General features: G+C 46.7%; 2 protein-coding genes across 8 annotated transcripts in view; one reads left to right on the forward strand and one right to left on the reverse strand.

Annotated features, from left to right (window-relative positions):
• The window catches only part of LOC147128816 (proteasome activator complex subunit 4B-like), a 36,298-nt gene that overhangs the window by 1,397 nt on the left and 15,765 nt on the right, over window positions 1-19,136 (forward strand). The window contains exons 3-14 of one of the 3 annotated variants that reach the window (XM_086016913.1): window positions 3,987-4,234; window positions 7,469-7,569; window positions 9,100-9,257; window positions 13,149-13,289; window positions 14,803-14,919; window positions 15,021-15,065; window positions 15,144-15,293; window positions 17,357-17,420; window positions 17,676-17,750; window positions 17,829-17,951; window positions 18,411-18,503; window positions 18,704-18,882. In XM_086016913.1, the coding sequence (XP_085873039.1) occupies window positions 13,249-13,289; window positions 14,803-14,919; window positions 15,021-15,065; window positions 15,144-15,293; window positions 17,357-17,420; window positions 17,676-17,750; window positions 17,829-17,951; window positions 18,411-18,503; window positions 18,704-18,882 (887 nt within the window). In that variant the 5' untranslated portion in view covers window positions 3,987-4,234; window positions 7,469-7,569; window positions 9,100-9,257; window positions 13,149-13,248. Of the gene's footprint in view, window positions 1-3,986; window positions 4,235-6,737; window positions 7,570-9,099; window positions 9,258-10,425; window positions 12,094-13,148; window positions 13,290-14,802; window positions 14,920-15,020; window positions 15,066-15,143; window positions 15,294-17,356; window positions 17,421-17,675; window positions 17,751-17,828; window positions 17,952-18,410; window positions 18,504-18,703; window positions 18,883-19,136 lie in introns of those variants that run through there. The other 2 variants (XM_086016914.1, XM_086016912.1) reach the window with 2 other exon arrangements.
• On the reverse strand, window positions 25-9,792 carry LOC147128817 (thrombospondin-2-like). 5 transcript variants are annotated; one of them, XM_086016933.1, is made up of 20 exons: window positions 9,422-9,778; window positions 9,088-9,224; window positions 8,069-8,215; window positions 7,465-7,558; window positions 6,370-6,528; window positions 5,261-5,437; window positions 5,024-5,197; window positions 4,578-4,708; window positions 4,261-4,395; window positions 3,953-4,171; window positions 3,782-3,889; window positions 3,438-3,597; window positions 3,229-3,347; window positions 2,793-3,027; window positions 2,472-2,699; window positions 2,260-2,390; window positions 1,927-2,067; window positions 1,735-1,832; window positions 469-608; window positions 25-396 (listed from the first exon to the last, which is right to left on the reverse strand). In XM_086016933.1, the coding sequence occupies exons 1-20, from the start codon at window positions 9,477-9,479 to the stop codon at window positions 389-391; spliced, it is 2,799 nt and encodes a 932-aa protein (XP_085873059.1). In that variant the 5' UTR covers window positions 9,480-9,778; the 3' UTR covers window positions 25-388. The 5 variants fall into 5 exon arrangements, with proteins under 5 accessions (XP_085873059.1, XP_085873055.1, XP_085873056.1 ...); XM_086016929.1 differs by having other exon boundaries at window positions 3,229-3,597; window positions 5,024-5,437; window positions 9,422-9,595; window positions 9,674-9,792; XM_086016930.1 differs by having other exon boundaries at window positions 3,229-3,597.

Genomic DNA, 19,136 nt, shown 5'->3' on the forward strand with positions numbered 1-19,136 from the left:
ACCCCACAAAACGGAAACAAAGTAAAAATTGTAATGTTTTTTAATAAGGAAAATAGCAATCTATGATATACTTTATATAAACATAGCGTAATAACATTCAAATGTATATAATCATGTATTTGGTTGGTTTCATGGGATTGTGCAAGTGTGTGGCCTACATATTGAAGTTTATTTTGCCTTCAAGTGACCACTAGGGGACAGTGCAGACCACGTTGCCGAAGATTGCACTTCTTCCATACACAAATGGAAATAAATAATTATTTACAAGCTTTACTGAAAAGCAAAGGACTTGGAAGTGGTAAAAATCAGCAAATTACTTTGAAACAGAAAAATAGATAATAGACAAAATGATCATGGGGGGAGGGGGTCTCTCTGGTCCCAGCAAACGTCAGTTGTCTGAGGATGGAAACAAAAATCATTTTTCATAAGTCAATATGAGGCAGGATTTGTGCTGATTTGTTTTTGTACCTCTGCACTCGTATCTGAGGTCAGAGAAGAGCACGTGTTCCTGGGAGAAGACAAACATTCCCAGTCGGCCGCCAGCCAGTGTGTGGTCGTAAACGGCGCCCGAGTCCGACAGGATCGCCCTGCCCTCGTAGACCACCACCCTGCCCGAGGAAAAAAAAAACAGTGTGGACATCATGAAGTCATTTTGTTCCACTCCAAGGTTTCATCTTTGGCCATTTCCTCACTTATTATCGTTGATCTTTGTCAAATAGTTCAATCAGCCCAAAGTACACAAATATGGAGTGTTGGGTGCCAAAATGACTGTAATAATACACTATTAAATATTAGCTAGTATATTTGAAATATTCAATAAAAATAACACATATGTAATTATTTAAGAATCATGCAGTATATAACAATTAGCCTACATCAAATAAATAATAATGCCATTAAATAAGTTAAAATGCCATGAACGCGCTCTATCAGATAGACAATTTAATTGAAATAGTGATTCATTCAAATCGAAAGAGTCAAGGAATAATGATTTGTTTAAATGTATAACTATTTCATTTGAAATATTACAATTCCGTGAAATGAATAAATAGCAGATATGAAAATTCTAAACATTTGTGAACAATATTAAAATATGGAATGGGGGGAGTATTTTAATATATTGGCTATGAAATGGAGGATTAAATAGGTTCATTACCATCATAAAAATAATAAATATATTTCACAATGTAAAATATTTTGTAAGTAATAATTCAGTTGATTACTTTTTAAAATTTAGCATTTTTCCGATGATTATATATCACTACAGGTTTTTGTTGAAGGCCTTTTTTGTAAAGCATGTTTTGTCTGGAGTTTTCGCATGTATCCTTGCGCTGCGGATGTTGTCAAATGAAATTGTATTCATCGCTGCCATCGCAGTGCTTTTTTTTTCCGACAAATAGAAAAGTGTTTGTGTCCTTCACATTAACAGCCCGGGAAAATCAGCTAGGACTTCCTTTCTGTGTTTGTAGGGCAAGGTGTGCATTGGTGGGGCGGGAAAAAAAAAACAAAACGGCATCCTTTTGTGTAACTTGTACAACATTCAGCTCATAAATGGGCCTGAGGACTCCAGTGAGCTTCCTTTTTTTTTTATGACAGCTCACCGTGAAAAAATGAAGGAGAGGCGGCCAAGCAGTGCAAGCTTGAACCCATTACACATCCTGTACCGCATTCATATGTCACTTGTTGCTGTTTACACTCAAGGATGTTTGGCTAATCGCTATCACGTTTGCATACCTGATGAAGCCCGTCTTGGGTCTGTGGATGAGGTGCATGCGGTACGCCGTGTAGTCCTTCCAGCCCGTTTTGTTGGGATCGTGCCACAGTGTCCGGACCTGACACGGGAAAAGCACACACATGTTTTAGCAGAGCTATTCAGCAGAGACTTTGATTTTTAAAAAATTTTTATTTTTTATTTTGACTCGTTGCCTGGTTGCGTGTGTTGCCGGTGTGCCACAGGGCGTTGCGCAAGTATTCTCCCGGGCCCGTGCTGGAATTGACCAGTTTAATGGAGACCCCCGCTGTTCCGAAAGCCCTGGAGGGCCTCTTTTCCCAGTAGGCCTGAGACACCTGAAAGCAAGTTGTTACTTGACCATTTAGTAGAGAAATTCATATTTAAAAAAAAAAAAAGTTGCCAAAGAGTCGGCAAAGGCACAGGGATACCCTGTGCAATCGATTTTTTATTTGGGTTTTGGGGCACGAACAATTCTGCCCTACGAATTAGCATAGTCTGTTAGCCAGACCGCTATCAGACTCTCTCACCTGCTTCCACATGACAACGTAGAAGCGTCGACTGGATTGATAGGCGAAGACGATGCCGGCGTAGTCGTCATCGCGGTTGGTGTTCACGTAAAAGGTCACGCTGAAGTCCACCGCGTTGAATTTGTCATAACCTGTTCAAACATTTTCTTATTTTACATTTTTTAAATTTTTTTTTTATTACAACACTTTGACGGCGTTGGGTTGAGGCCTACCCAAAGCGATGCCGGGGTCCGAGTTGGTGGTCTGCAGCAGCTCGGTGCCTTGGCTGCGGATCACCCACAGCGGGTCGGACTGGGCCGTGCCGTTGGGGTCCAGCAGAACCGCCTGAAATTTGCCGAAGTCTGTGGACTTGATTTCGCGGTTGAGCGGGCAGGGATCAAGCGCGTCGGGAACGCTGTCGTTGTCGAAGTCGTCGAAGCAGGCGTCTCCGCTGCCATCGCCTGGCACAGTGCAGATTTGCCTAAAACTCGCCTCTCCTAGCAAACGTGCCGACAACTGTGGCCAAGAGGAAGGGAAAGTATGGAAACGCTCACCGTCGCCGTCCAGCTGCTCGGGGTTCGCCACCAGCCTGCAGTTGTCCCTGTCGTCAGGCACGCCGTCGTCGTCGTCGTCGCGGTCGCAGGCGTCGCCTTTGCCGTCTCCGTCGTGGTCGGCCTGGTTGCCGTTGGCGACGTAGGGGCAGTTGTCCAGGGAGTTTTGGTGGCCGTCCTCGTCGATGTCCTCGTTGTCGTCGCACAGGTCCCCCACCAGGTCGCTGTCGGAGTCGGACTGCGAAGGACAAAGTTGCTCTTTATCGCATCCACGTTTCCTTTTCGCTGAAACTGGACATGCGCCTTTTGAGTCGACCTTCCTAACGTTTTAAACTGCTTTTCTGCCTTCCTTCCTTGGGTACCTGTCCGATACTGCTTCATTTGCTATGATTCACGCTAGCACTATTTCTAATCGATACACTGTGTGTGTGCGCCTTACCTGCAGTGGGTTGTGTAGAAGGGGACAATTGTCACACTGGTCCCCAACACCGTCCAAGTCGGTGTCTCTCTGCTCAGCGTTGTAGACCAACGCGCAGTTGTCACGATCATTTGGAACCTCTGCAAAGGAATCAATACCCGAAACCCGAAACCAGGCTTGTAACCTTAACACCGGCCCGGTGTTAAGATGCCCCTGCTGTAGCGCCCTACCGTCTCCGTCAATGTCAATGCTGCAGGCGTCCCCCTCGCCGTCGCCGTCGGTGTCCGTCTGCAGCGAGTTGCTCTCAAAGGGACAGTTGTCGCAGCGGTCGCCGACGCCGTCCCGGTCGGTGTCGAACTGTCGAGGGTTGTACACCAGGGGGCAGTTGTCCTGTGGCACCCGCTCTCATTAGCATTCGGCTGGCGTTGCATAAAGCTACCGAGGCGTTGTTCAACTATCGATGCCAGTGACGTATTGTGACAGAGAGGACAATGAAATGCTCTCCCGCTGGGTACAATTAATGGCAGCACATTGGCAAGTTTCGGCAGCTCAGGCTTATGGGACCAACAGTTACCCGTTCATCCACGATGCCATCGTTGTCGTCATCCGGATCGCAGGCGTCGCCTTGTCCGTCCATGTCTAGGTCCTCCTGTCCGGAGTTGGGCACCGAGGGGCAGTTGTCCTGCGGCCAATCGGTAGTTGGATCGCGCGCCTTGGCCGCCTTTTGGTTTGTTTGTTACCTTACCATTTGGCAGTGATATGATCCGTTCCTTTCGCAGGTCAGTCCGCTGTTGGGCCATCCGTCCAGATCGCCGTCCTCGCCGCAGAGCAAGCCGTCACCCGCAAAGCCGACGGCGCACCTGCACTTGTGCGAGACCTTCGACGCCAGGCCGGAGTAGAAACAGTTGGCGTGCTTGTGGCAGGCGTGCGTGTTGTCTTTGCACGGATTGTGCGGCGTGCACACCTACAACCCAAGTGGATGCTGCGTCCGGGTTGGAGTTCAAGCCGGGACAAGTCGTCCGTGGAGGTAAGAAAACAAACAAACAAACATACCTGCCGGTTCCTTTGGGCTTCCTCTAGGCCGAGACCGAAGGGCTGGGTGCCTTTGTATCGAGGAGGACAGGGTAGACAGTAGAAACCGGGGTCTGTGTTCACGCACTCTGTCACGCACACTCCCCGCACGTCGCACTGCAGAAACACGCGAAACCAGTCTCGCTTTCTAGCTGAAGCAGTCACTTGATTTCATCTCTACAAAGCTTAAAGCTTCCCCGGAGCTTTGTCACGTGGTCACGATCCTGCCCCGGAGTTTCATCGATGCTTTGAGCTAAGCCCTTTGACCGCCCAAAGACCGTCACCCCACACCAACGTACCTCATTGTCATCTTCGCAGTGAGTGCCGTTGCCGTGGGAACCGAGGGGACACTGCCCGCAGCGCCACGAGCCGTCGCCACCCGACGCGCACTGCACCCCGGGAAAGCACGGCGTCCACAGCAGACACGGGTCTGAAAGCAAAACCAAAGGAGAACCTGAAACCGACAAGACCACGATTGACGTGTCTGTGTCATTTGAGCCTCATTCACTGAGTCCAAACCTGACAGCGGAAAAACAGCGACATCAGCGGAAGGCCCTTTTTCATAGGCAGTACGAATGAGATTTGTTAGCCGCTAATTCGAACGGCCCGGTCCTAGAAATCTTCCAGAAGTCAAAGTGGGATGACATAAGAGCCCTGGGGCACCCCATCGTGCAAGATGAATGGGAGAAAGCGTGTTCTACAGTTGAGTATCGAAAGATAAAACAGGAACATGGTGATGGTTTACCTAAAGGACAAGGCTGCTTGTTGCAAGCTTCATAGTCCGAAGCGTCTCCAGCACAAAGCTTCCCACCATATTGCGGCGCGGGGTTCAAACACTTCCTCTCTCGACTCAAAAGGCCGCCGCCGCATGATTTGGAGCATAGGCCCCACTCGGACCAGGATGTCCAGCCTCCTGGAACTGCACGCGCACGCAACCATGTCACCATTTTACCGCACAACGTGAGCTCATGGCTGCTCTCACCTGGGCAATGCGTGTTGTTGCAGGGCTTGGTCTCCGTGGCGACGCCCGCGCATCCTCCGCCTCCGTTTCGCTTTGGCGGACTGTCGCAAAGTCGGACGCGTGTGACGTTCCCGCGCCCGCACGTGGTTGCGCACGGAGTCCAAGGGGACCAAAGACTCCAGCTTCCGTCAGCGCGTGCTACACACCCAGCATTTAGTGTCACCCGGCTGTCCGTGTGTAGCGCATATTCGTAGTTACGATTATTACGAGGATAAATTGCCCATTCTAAGAATAGGTGGACCAATCCGTATTAACAGAATCGAATAGTGAACTACGCTTAACGGCATTTATTAATATAGTAATCAGTAGTGGATATGGAAGTGTATTGCCTGTAGTGTCTATTATATATAATACTATTTCTTGTTATAGAATTATCGGAAAATTGGAAAGCATTGTAATATCTTGTTGATGAAATGGCGATAAAAGGGGTAGGAATATAAAAGTATACATGTACTTCTTCCTACTCCTTTTCGAACATATAATGTATGTCTGTCCTTTTTTTGTTGTTGTTTTTTTTTTTTCTTTTTTTTTTCCTTATATGTTGGAAATAAAGCGAAGAAAAAAAACAATTCCTATTGCTCAGCTAAAGGAGCATCAGAGCCTGCGATTTTGAAAAAAACTCCAGCTGGCACCGCAGAGCCAAATTTTTGGGGGTGAAGTGACCAATTGAGGCTCAACTCAATCAAAAGATTTTGTCCGATCGCTACAAAATTCGGATCAGGTGTGCTGCACCGATGGGCGAGGCTCAAATGCCAGGAATTCCAGGACTTGTCAGTGTGTGCGGGCAGAGCGCGACCACAAAGTTTGACATCTTCTTAAGAAGTCTTACATGTGGCTCGAGCCCGCAAAAATGCTCCACTTGTCACATCCTCGCCAAAGAGCAAAAAGATGCTTTCAATTAGGCTGCTGGTCCCTCAAATGCATTTTGAGCGAAGTTGAAAGTCTGAGGAGGCGCGCTCGCAGAAGCGGCGTCCTTGGCGCACATGTGCGCCGTCAATCAGACGGACAAGTCCAATAAACAGCGGCGGCGAGTCAGGAGGCGCGGCGCGGCGCGGCGAGGCCTTGCTTACCGTCGCCTCGGCACTTGATGAGCGTGCAGCCGCGGGTTTGAAGCGACGGCCCCGGACAGGACGCCGCGTCGCACGAGCGGCCCCTGAGCCGGGCGCCGCGGCCGCAGGTGGCCGAGCACTCGGTCCACTGGGACCACTGGGACCAGCCGTCCGCTTGGTCTGGATAAACGCAAAAGAAAATGCACCTTTTGCCACTCGCCGCATGGAAGGATTCAGACAAACCACGATTCACTTCAACAGGATCAAACTTCCTCAGTGCGAAACATCTCAATCGGAGGTTCTGGTTGTACAAGGTTCTGGGTTTTTTTTTTTTTTTTTTTTTTTTGTGGCCGGTTCCGACTTGTTTATGGGGAGGTTCTGATTCTATTATGTGGGAAGTTCTGGTTTTGTTTAATGAGGGGGTCGTGGGATGGTCGAATTTTGTTTAGGGGTTCTGGTTCTGTCAATGAAACATTTAGTAAAGTAAATGTTCGGAACCAAAGTCCCAGTTTTAGGTTTTTGGAGGTTTCCAGTTCTTTTAAGTGATTGGTTCTAAAGGGGGTTCTAAATCTGTTATTTAATGTTCTGGTTGTTTTTAGTGTGATGTTCTTTTCGTGTGGACGGGAGGTTCTATTAAATTGGGGGATCTGGTTCTGCGTAAGGGGGGTTCAATTCATGGAATATTCTGGATCTGCTTACAGTACTGCTCTCATTAAGGTGTATGTTCCACTTCTTTTTAGTGGGATGTTCTTGTTCGACTTTTTAATTTAAATTCTGATTCTGCTTTTTGGAAGGTTCTGTGTCATGTCATTGGACAGAACTTGCACTCCAAAAAATTGTTGGGTTAAAAATAACACAATTTTGGGTCCAAAAAAGACTGACTTTTGTACAAAACAGCCCAATTTTGGGGGTTGCTTTGTGCAAAACTACTCATTCTTTACATACATTTGGGTCAAATTGACCCAAGTAGTGGACCTGTCTTTTTTGGACCAACTGTTTTTCGAGTGTATATTCAGTAGGGGCAGCAGACATTTTCCTGGACCAGTTGAGTTGCCAGAGCCAAAGAGACAGAGCGAAGCGTAACATCGTGATGCCTTTGGGTAAATGTTGACTCACTAAGGCAGACGGGGCAGCACTCTCCCTCCGTGAAGGACGGATGGACGCAGGACACGGGAGCGCAGGACGCCTGATGACACAGCACCCCGCCGTACTAAACCAAAAGTAATCAAACATGGAGCAATATACAATCAATCAATCACATTTTATTTATATAGCACTTTTCATACATAAAAATGCAACTCAAAGTGCTTTAAAACATTCAAAGCAAAACATAGATAATTAGAAAAAAAATACTTCCCCCCCACACTGTTTTTGCCAGATGTAACTTTGAGGAATGAGATCATGACAGACGTAATCAAGTAAAAGAGACTCAGGGAGGGCGCATATTAAACAAAAAGTGCTGTACAGGAAAATGGGATAGCATGGAACAGATGTGGCGGGCATAACATTAGCGCAGCGCGATTAGCATTAAGGCTGTTTCTAATACAGTGAAGTTCTTGCTATTTGCAGCGGTTAAGGGCCCCGAAAAAATAAAAATGGCTTCAAGATTTGATATTTTAAAAAATGCACCGGAATTAGCAAGGAGAGAATAAAAACGATCCCAGTTACTACTTTCCTATTTTGCACTCAAAGGGGCAACTTGGGCGGGCTGGCGGCCGACCTGGCAGGCGCAGGACGTGCAGCTGTCCACGTCCCAGTCCTCGCCGTGCTGGTACACTCGTCCGTCCTGCACGCACGAGATCTGGTTCCCGCCATCGCTGACACCCAGTCCGGCCATCGTTGTGCGCATCTCTTGGTTTTCTTTTAACTGGCCGGACAAAAACAGAGACGGAGTTTCATCAAGGCAGGCGTGGAAGTAGTTTCATCAAACGCTTGCTGGTTTGTTCAGCTTAAAGCTTCTCAAACTTTTTTTTGGGGGGGGGTGGTCCAGCAAAGAAATGTCTTCAAGGGCCTCCTCGTAATCCTAACTCCAATCAAACCCGAAATGCCACGAGTATTATTTTCGTTTTTAATATTTCAACATAAATTATTTTGCAGGCCTCCGAATTTGGGCTCGTGGACCCCCGTTTGAGAACGACCGGCTTAGATGCGCCGTCGAGTTACGGCGAGATCTGAGAAGGGTTTTTGCGGCCAGGCAAAGAAACACTGTGGCTATTCTTTCAGCCGACTTAAAAAAAAAAATGACAGCCGCTCGCTCCCACCGCGGAGCCGAGCGCCGTTTGCCCGCGCCAAGACGGAGGATGTTAATACTTGTTCCATTTGCGCTGCTTTCTTTGTGGGCGACGCAAACCTCAGCTTGGCATCGGCTGAGCGCACAGGCAGTGAGAGAGATGTCAGCAGTGGGCATTTTCACGTGTTTCCAATCAGCTGAAATGCCACTTTGAAACTTTGCTGGATTTTGAACTCAAAGTGAGCACAATCAAGAAAACCCAGCAAGAGTATTTGTCACAATCACGCAAATGGAAAATGATCATTTAAAAAAAAAAAAAAAAAAAAAAGTGTGAATCCATTCCAAAATAAGATGTAAATGTTCATCATGCATTTCACTCAACTGCAACCAATGAATAAGAGTGACATAGTGCTTGCCAAATAGTGAGCCGGCTTTTTGCATACTTCCATCTAACATCTAAACCATCTAGGTGGAGGTGATTTAAAAAAAAATAAAAAAAAGCATCTGACCACTCTGTCCAGGTCTTCCAGAAGCGTTCCGGTGACCAATCTCATGTCGTGGATGTCGGCGAGCAGCTGCACCAGCTCCTCGCACGGGTGACGACACAGCGCCGACGTCGCGTTGGCCGCGTCGGCGCAGCGCGCACCTGCGGAGCAGCGCGCGCGCGTGCGTACATACGGTAAGACGGCGCCATCGATTCCCACACATCAGCCACCCCGCGAGCAAAAATAAGGCCAGCGACAAACATGGTCACATGACCAACACTCTGACAGCGAGCGTCGTTTGGACAAATGTATCCGACGATGCCCCTCAGGAAGTGACGAGGGCGGCGTGTCAAGGTACCTGCGCACGCAGCGGCCGCGTAGAGGAGCAGCCGAGGAAAGGTCGTCGGCCCGCCCATCGTCCCCCTTCTCGTAGCAATCGCTCCGCGAGTCCACGCCGGTTGAGTCCGCGGCAAATGAGAGAGGCCAAGAGCTCTGTGAGTTCCCACCAAACTCGGTCTCGGTGTTTGTTACACTGTGACGAGAGGGAGAGAAAGGCACGAGAGAGGGAGAGAGAGCGAGAGAGCCGGCGCTTTCCGTGGCAGGAACTTACGATGGTGTAAATGTATCCTCATCTTGTTGGCCGTTTTTTGGTTATTAGTACGGGAGTCGATCAAGTTCATTTGGCGTAAAGCCAAATGAGGACGAAAGAAAGGATAGAAAGAAAAAATGTTTCGGGGGCGGGGGGGGGCTCGTTTTCGGGGGCCATTGGGACAGGTTGGGATCGGGGTCTCATCTTTCCCCCCTCGCTCTCCTGCTGAGTGAAACAGGCATCATCATCATCATCATCATCATGAATCACTTGTTCCATCAGTCCAGACTGCAACCGAGCGCACAGATGTGTGCATGCAAGCAAAAAATGCGCCTGCGCTCAGGCCAACACGCACACACACACACCAACCAATTTCGACAAATATACCATCATCTGTCTTTCCAAAAGCTTTATTGAGCCGAGGCGCCCATCTGACTTCAGAAAAATCTCGTGGGGCACCGCTGGACAAAAATGTCACCAAAAGTATGACGACTGAAATAATGATGAGCTTGTCTTAATGTACTCTCATGTTTACTTACTCGTTGTGTAGTCTCAGTTTGTTTAGTTCAGTTCTGCTCAATTATTTTCTGTTATGCCCCCCAGGAAGAAGAAAACATCTCGCACCCCCCAACTCTCCGCCACGACTATAAATGGAAATTATTGTAAGTACACTTCTGCACAACACTGTATACTTACCAACATTAAAGAAAAAGAAAAAGAAAAAACTATACATCAACTTACAACAGAGCACCACTGCCATCTACTGTAGCAGATGTGCAATTACACTTTCTTGTATGACCAAAAAAAAAAAATCTCACCGCGCCCAGCCCACTATTTGAGTTCATGTTCTGCCTGTCACTGTCCATCTCTGGCATAGCTAGATTTGTAATTCATAATTTTTTCTGACACATTAAGTCAAATCGGATCATTTCCCATCTCTCAAGGCACATCGGATTGCCACGACACCACCATATGGACAAAAGTATTGACGCAAAGGCCTCTTAATCAATCAATTAATCAATTACGGCCGTGCCGGACTTGATCTGTCAGGCTCTCTCCGATTGCGCCGTAAGACACACCTATATCTTCGCGAAATGGGCACCGTGGCACTCTTAAGCATGTTGTGGTCAGAGAAATTTACACTTCATTTTTCAGTGAGTGAGTGAGTGAGTGAGTGAGTGAGTGAGTGAGTTTATCCAGTCAGTCAGTTCGGGGTCAGTGGAAAAGCAGAGAGACAGTAATCCAGTTAAGGGGCCATGATCCTAACATTGTCCAGATTAACCCAAACACACCGGCTCAAGGGGATTCTGGGAGATGTAGTGTCAAATAGTCCCTTGGCACTAGTACGACACATTGGTTGTGTGGATGTCAATCGAGTTTCTTGTCAAGTAGTGATGAAAACTGTTCTACTCGGTCGACTAATATCCTATTAACCTCTGCTGCAGAAATGTGTGGTATCATGTTGCCAACTTTGGTTGCGCGCTGTCTCTTTATTTTGTTCTTATTAATGCAATTCATTGGATCAGGATTCTGTATCGGCAGATACTCAAAATTAAGCAACTTGGACTTGGGTGCGTTAAAATGTGATTGGGCCATTCCTACAGATGAGGTTTATTTTTCCTGTTGATTTTAATAGCTTTTTGGGGAGGCGGGGAGGGGACTTTATGTTGTTCTAATTTGTTTTGCTTATTTTGTCAGATCAGTTATGATTGTTCTGCCATAATTTAGCTCAGAAAAGTTGTGTCCACTGATGTTATTCTCCTCAGGATGATAACAATTATTCTGTACTTATTGAATTACATTTCAGGGCGCTTCTTATTTATTTATTTTTTAAAGTTTTTTTCAAATTATTATTATTACAGTACTTCTACTTTTACCAGCCAATTTTTAAACAAGTATGATGACTTCTGCCTATGTACAGAGTGTGAATAGTTTGGTTGGGGTAGTTCAGTTTGGGTCAAATGTTTTGGGGCGTTGGCGTCATGTGCCATGATGCAACCGAGGTGACGCAGGAGCTGCGAATGAGGGTCAGAGCGGAAACGGCGGCCTCCAGCACTAATACAGTTGCACTTAGCAGCCGGCTTTACTCAACTCAATTAGCCGTGACACACTTTCCCCCCCTCGGCCGGTCAGCTGCCTTCCGCTCTGTGTGGCTCCGTGGATTAAGTCGCCCCAGCTAGCAAAACACTTCCATGACAGCACCTCGGCTCTTCTGTGCGCGGCAAATATTGGGATATGACCGTGGCTGCCGCGCTTTCCGCCGGCCCCTCCGTGTTGGTCCCTCAGAAGGAGCTCGTCTACAATGGGCTGCTGCCCTACGCCGACCGGCTGGACCGGGAGGCCTCGGAGCTTTTGGCCGACATCAAGTCCAACCTGTCCAGGGCTGTCCTCCTAAGGGAGCTTTGGCCCGGGGTCGCCTTCTGGTGCAAGAAACTCTTCTCGTAAGTTCCGAATGGAAATACATTCGAAGTAACCCGACTCGGCAGCAAAATTGATGAGCTAGCTAAAAGTGAGGAACTTGCTAACCAATTAGCCAGTTTTTACAGGACACTCATTGTAACATTTCAAAATGACATTTTTTTTTTCATTTACATGGGTGACAGTTCAATAATTATGAAATAATTTTAATACGTTTTTATGACGTCGTTGCTGTATTTTTACCCTCCTTGATTGGTTGGTAGCTGTCATGTCAAGTACAGACGGCCATTTTTAAAATCCAATTTAAATTGGCCGAATATGATTCTCTTAATTAACCCTCCAAAATGATGACAATTTCTAAGGTAATGTGTTGGAGTCACTTTCACAGGCAAAGATTCAAATGCAGTAAAATTTGATTTGTATTTTTTCTTGTTGGGCTCTTTTTAACTTTCAACAGGTTAAATGTACCTTTCATGTGTTATTCCTCCACACTTGTTGTCCATTTTACTCTAGTGCGGCTAACTAAGCGTGTGACTTTTCTTTTTTGCCGTACTAGAATAAAGTGTAATTGCACATCCACTACAGCAGGTGGCAATGATGCTGCCATTGTCAGTGTGTGCAGGTAGTATTAGCTCTAAGGTGTCTTTTTTTTTTTTTTTTTTTGTGCTGAGCGTGCACTCCCACAGCACACAGCAGGACATCTGAGGTGCAGTGAACAAACCCATACAGGATACAGTGTTATGCAGAGATGTACTAAGTTATAACAGTTTTATAGACAATAGGTACTTATTTATAGTCGCGCCGGAGAGTTTCTTCTTCCTGGGGGGCGGGTAAGCGAAAATAGTCAAGCACTGCTCTAGTTCTGAAAGTTCACAGCTTGGAAAGCTACTTGTACTTTTAGCTAATGAAAAGTTACCCTGATGTCTGATAATAATATAATGTACCTTGAGGGTGACATCCCTCATGTCCTGTACATGTACAAGTACGTCATCTTTGGTAATATGCGTTAGCGGCAGGAAGTAGGGAGCACCTGCTTGACCTTTCAGTGTGGCCCAGCCCTCACCTGACCTCCTCGCAGGTTCCTAAAGCTCTACGGCCGACGGTTCAGCAAGGACGACCACGTTCTTTTCATCAAGCTGCTCTATGAGTTGGTGACGCTGCCTGGCCTGGAGCCCCACATGATGCAGACCTACGCCCGGCTGCTTATTCAGCTCCTCAAGTGGGTGTCACACTTCATTTCTATTTAGTTTGTGTTCATTTGTCTCATTAAATAGTCTTTAAATTGAATTGGTGTAAATATTAATTTAGCTTATTTTACTAAATAAAATTGTTTAAATTAAATTAGAATCAAATTCTTTGAAATATCTTGAGAAATTTAGAGACAAACTTTATTTAAAAAAAACAAAAGAACAAAAAAAAAAAACGCTGCTTTTTAATTTCCCGAAAGATAAGAGCTGCAAGCAGTCTTTCTGACAGCGCCGACATTTTACATACAAATTTCACTTAATAATAAATTGACAAATCTTCGAATGGCCTGTGCCAGCGGTCCATTTTGAAAACCAAATGTCGCACTTCAGAACCAATGTTGTGCCGGCCAGCCCTGCTGTAAAGTGAGTTGTCTCCCGTGCGGGCTTCACACACACACACACACACACACACACACACACACACACACACAACGACGTCCCCTTAAATCAGATGCCACTTCCGCATCAACATTCATCACTCGGCCTTTGTCTCGAGGTTGTTGCCGCGACGACCGCATCCATCACTGCGCCCGTCGCATCTTCACGCGGACGTCAACGACTTAATACGAGGCGTCGCGGCTCACGGCGGAAAGATGGATGTAGTTTGGTTTCAATCCATTACTCTTCCACCTTATTATGGCTTCTTTTTCCAAATTTTCCCATCGAGCGTCTGCTCCTCATTTGCAGGACGGAAATAGCGGAGGGTCTGGCAAGGTTTTGATGGAGGATTTATACAGTCAACTGCGGGGCAAAACTTGGCAAATGAGTGCAGCGCAAGCCCAGCAATAAGCCATCAAATTGTATGCCAATTTTGAAATTTTCCATTGAATTTGTTAAGTGCCTCATTCGATGTTTCGGCGTTTATAAATGTCAACCGGAATCCAACCGTTTACTGCCACTACACAACGGGGAGGTGTTGGAATTGTGTCTCGCTTAGCTTGTCCGTGAAATTCAGGTTCGTAAAGCACTGTAATAACCAACACGTGGCTGTAGATGGCAGCATTTTTGAGTAGAAGATAAAGATTAGGGGCTGAACGTTGGATTGTTATGTCGAGTCTGAGGGAGACAAATGCCAACGCGTATAAACAGAGCATCTGTTCACAGTCGGTAGTCGAAAGACTGTCCGGATCGTGAGAATGCAGTTTGTGAATGATGAACGCCATGTAAAAAAACGTTGACGTTCAATTCAAGCCATGCGGTCTCACGGTCCGTTTCTTTGTTGTCTATCTGCTAAATAAATGATTCTTTTTTTTTTTCCCATCAAAAGCCCTTGCCCAGTCTCAAAATGCTCTGAAACGGCTGGCGCTATGTGGAACGCTACTTCAAAATGGCTGGCAATCAATCATTTGTCTACATGCTTTTATTTTATATTTGTTGTGTATTTGCATTACTAAGCTTTGGTTCAGAAATAGAAAGTCACCTGACGTCCGGTCACGGCGCCAAGATAAGGCCGGCCAGGGAGTAACAATTTTCCTGGGCAAACAGGAAAAAGGAACTACTTTCAAGGGACGACCTCCAGTTGCCATGGCGACCGCTCCACCAGCTCTACGAGAAGGTGGTCCACTCCAAAACGGAGCATCTGGGACTCATCTGGTTTCCCAAGTGAGTCGCGCTAACTGTCAATGAAATGGCACGACCGTGTTGGTGTGTTTTACTGTCCAGCTGAATAATTTGACTGAGTCTGACTTTGTCTTTCTTGAAAGTTCCGTGGATCACATCTTGAAGGCTTTGGTGAAAAGTTGCAGAGCGTAAGTTTGAGTTGACGATTCTCAACATCAGCATCTTTTGCCAGCGCCTTCAGCGCTCCCATCAATGTTTTCTTCTAGGTACTTCCCGGCGTCCTCCACCAAGGAGATGCTGGACGAGTGGCGCCCCCTGCTGTGCGTGTTTGACGCCGTCATGCAGAAGGCCATCGGCACCATGGAGCTCTTCCTGCCCACCATCATGCCCCCCGAGGAGCATGCCCAAGGCTTTCGGTGGGTTTCGCCTCGCCCACTTTGCTTGCTTTTAATGTTGTCATATGGAATATTGTATTGCCAGTACTTCTTTCTTCACTTCCATCCATTAACGTTGTCATAACATGTACACATTTAAAATGAATTCCCTTATTTCAAATGGGAAGCGCTCTTTCTAAAGCATGTTTATGTCGTATCATTGTTTTTATTAGAATTCAAATAAATGTCAAGAAAAGCATGAAAAGGTTTTTCCTGTCTACATGCTGGCTCCCTTCCCACTTGATGAGAAATTATGTATTTTGATGAATGATTAAGCAAAATATTAGTTAATATAGAACTTTTAAGTGGTTTGAAAAAAATATCTTTTTTTTTTTGGTTTGATCTTCCTTGATCATGTCCAATCTATTTTCAGGTGCAAATCCACGCATAAAAAAAATCCCCCAATACGTTTTGCTTTTATTTTTCAAAAATGCTTATTATTCACATGGCTCATCAAAAGTGGGTCTGATGAGACATTTTGCTTCCTCGGCATTCATTTACCCACTTGGTCCCTCTCCGCCGTATTGTCGTGTTCCAAACCAACCATAAGTACCTCGTCGCTTTCTGTGTTGGCTCGCTTAAATGTCCACTTTAAGAGGAGTGACTTGAGTTGTAAAATCTCAACAGATGAGCTTGTAACTGCCTTAACTAACTTCTTAACTTTGAGCTAAAGTTTCCTCCACAGGGCCACAATTCCTACTCGGAGGCAATGAAGTAGCTGTTCACATTTTATTGAATTAGCAGGACAAATGTTTCAAGTCCTTGTCCGAAAATGCGTCTTCCCTTCAGATCGTCCGCAGGCACGGCTGTTTAGAGCGCCTCGTTGTAAGCCGCACACGTCAAGCAGAGAAAGGCGAAAGAGCGAGAAAGGGGGATTTGTTTTTCGTTCGAAATTGATAGCCCGCGCGCGGTTCGCTGGTGTGAGCGCTTTAGAGTGCCTCGTTGTCGCAGGCGGCGTGTAAAACCTCCTGCAACCACTCGGCAAGATGTGCTTGATTGAGAGTTGAGGCGGGGTTTCGGCACATTCAGCGGACGCAATGGATTTATTTATTTTTTTGAACTTTGCTGAGGCCTCATTTCATAAACTTGCCAGTTTTTGTAAGCATTCAAATTTGGCCGGGTGAACGACGATTGTGTCAAATTTAGAAGACATATTTATTTTCACTTGACAGAGACTTGAAGTCCCGGCGGAGGCTGTTGGATTGCTTCCTCGTAAGCCTTCTAACAGATCGGAGCGTGCGTCTTGTCTTGTGAAAACCGCAGGCACCATCAGCACCTTCGCGCCATAAATAATATTCTCGGTCACGTCGGGCTAGCAGCTGGATTTCTTGGAAAAGCTCTCGCTGCTTGTCTCTCGTTTTTCTTTGTTGTTTTTTATTTTTTCTTCCCGGCGGCGCAGTTGAGTTCCAGCTCGCAGCGGCAACAAGAGCTTTGAGTAGTGAATTTCTTTGCCGTGTTTGGCCTTTAGAGAGACATTTGTCTGCGCCAAGTCTTGGACCGGCTTCCTGCAGTACATCACTTTTAATACTCTCCTTTTTTCCCATCCCGCTCCTCAATTGACAGTTTGGTGGGAGGCACTTGGTTTTTTTAGTGGCTTGGAGATGAATGGGAAGGATTTGTTGGTAATGTCAGGTGTGGCTGTCTGTGCGCGTTTTTATATTTGCACAAAAATGCTGGGCAGCAACCTTGGACACTAGACAGGCTGCATACGTGAAAACAAACAAACTTGTAATGAAATCACAATTGCAGGGCTTTGTTTTTCCATGATCACTTGTTGCTAGGTGAAATTTGTCGGGCACAATCATGTCAACAGCCGTGCTGTTTTCTTTTGCAACGCGGGACAGAGGCCTCCAACGCTCCACACAGCCGACAAAGGACAGGGAGAGGTGGCAGGAGCAAAGTAGTGCAGGAATATACGGCGATTACTAAAATTGCCTTCTTCCACCCAAGTGCCCTCGACCGGACCTGCAGGGGCGCTTCTCCACTTGCCCCGCATGACAAATCGCCACTTCATTTGATATAATGTTTCTTCCTCTGTGTTCCAGGCTGTGGTTCGATGAATTGATGGAGCTTTGGTTGTCGGTGCAGAATCAGCCGAGCTGGGAAGGGGTGAGACAAAAACACGCAAATGCAAAAAAAAAGAAAAAAATCTTCACATTGGTTACGATTTATGCGCTCATTCCTTCCCCATCAAACCTGCGAGGCCTCTGCAAACATTTCCACGTTATTTGAGCCGTGAATCACGCCGCCTTTTACGCTCCTCAAAACGATCTCCAGTGACGCACGCCTTTTAGTCTCCGCTCGTTAGACTGCGCCGAGTGTGAGCCCTTGTCTTTTTTTTGTGTTTCCCTCCCCCTCTCGCAGCACTTGGTGAACCTGTTCGCTCGCCTCGCCAACGACAACATCGGCTACGTGGACTGGACGGCTTACATCCCCACAGTGAGTTGCTGCTGGAGTCATGGAGTCACTGAATCGGCTTCTGTGAGATGGAGGATGTTTTGTGTTTGGTGTGTTTAGATCTTCACCAGGATCCTGCGCAGTCTGAACCTCCCCGTGGGCGTCAGCCACATGGTGGCGCTGCGCTACCTCACCAACTCCTACGACATCGGACACCTGGTGCTGTGGATCACCGCCCTGCTGGTATTCTCGCCTTGAAATGTTCATTCTTCATATTACAGCTGGGAAAAATTAATCGACAGCTCATCGATTAGCAAATTCACCACTGGCTATTCTAATAATCGAGTAATCCTTTGAGCCATTGTTTCACTTCAAATTGTCCAGAACCTCTGATTTCAGCCTCTTGACAGTCATTATTCTCTGATTCCTTTCACCCTTCATGAAAGACGACTGATTATCTTTTGTGTTTAATCAAATGTAATAAGGGAGCGCCAATTATTTGCCCATTTTCACTATTTGCGGTCATGCTTGGGTCCTATTCCACGAAATTCTCTCTATTAGAGTTGGACAACGTAATTCACGAGTTGAAGAAAAAAATGCGACTCAGCGGGAGACGAATGCAGAAAAAGGACAGGGAGAGCTGGCAGTGCATCTCGTCAGTCGGCTGGAACTTGGATCACTGATGTTTTTTTTTATGTGCAGGGTGGACCAGGAAATCCGGCACAGAAAGAGTTGACCCGCCTCTTTAACAGCATCGCCTCCTTTTATCATCCCTCCAATCATGGCCGCTGGCAGGTTAGCATCACACACGCGCTTACGCACACACGCATTCAAAGTGTTTTCTGTTCCTCTGTTTTGATGTATCACCTGTCATCGGGAGCTTGGCTCATTCTCAGCGTCGTAATGAAGTGCGCAATTTTTGCCGGCGGTGTGCCTCTGGCCGATAACGTGAAGATTGAGCCTGTGTGTGTGTGTGTGTGTGTGGGCGCAACCAGTCTCGCCTCATGCGCCTGCTCCAGCGTCTGCCGGCTAGCGTGGTGCGCCGGGCGCACCGCGAACGCCACGCCGCCCCCGGCTGGATCGCGCCGGTGCCCGAAAGTCAGCGGCTGACCGACGAGGACCTGCAGGAGTTCACGCGCAGCCTCACAGGTGCCGCGCTGCTCGCCATGTTCAGGTACCGTCGAATCTGGTTCACATCCCGATTCAAACTTGACGATTGCCTTCCGCTTGAAGGCAATTTAGCAATCATTTGTGATCATTGACGATCAAACCGGAGTAGTTATCCACACCCGGTGCATATGAACATGTTGAATGGCACTTTTTTTTTTTTTTTTTTTTTTTTTTTTATGTTCAAACTTATCATAAAACCAATTTGGATCTGATCTGGTTTGGAAAGTTGCATGAGAAATTTTTTTTTTTTTTTTTTTT

This window comes from Filicampus tigris, chromosome 19, assembly GCF_054856515.1.
Source record: "Filicampus tigris isolate MCC_2025a chromosome 19, RoL_Ftig_1.0, whole genome shotgun sequence".
NCBI classification, from domain to species: Eukaryota; Metazoa; Chordata; class Actinopteri; order Syngnathiformes; family Syngnathidae; genus Filicampus; species Filicampus tigris.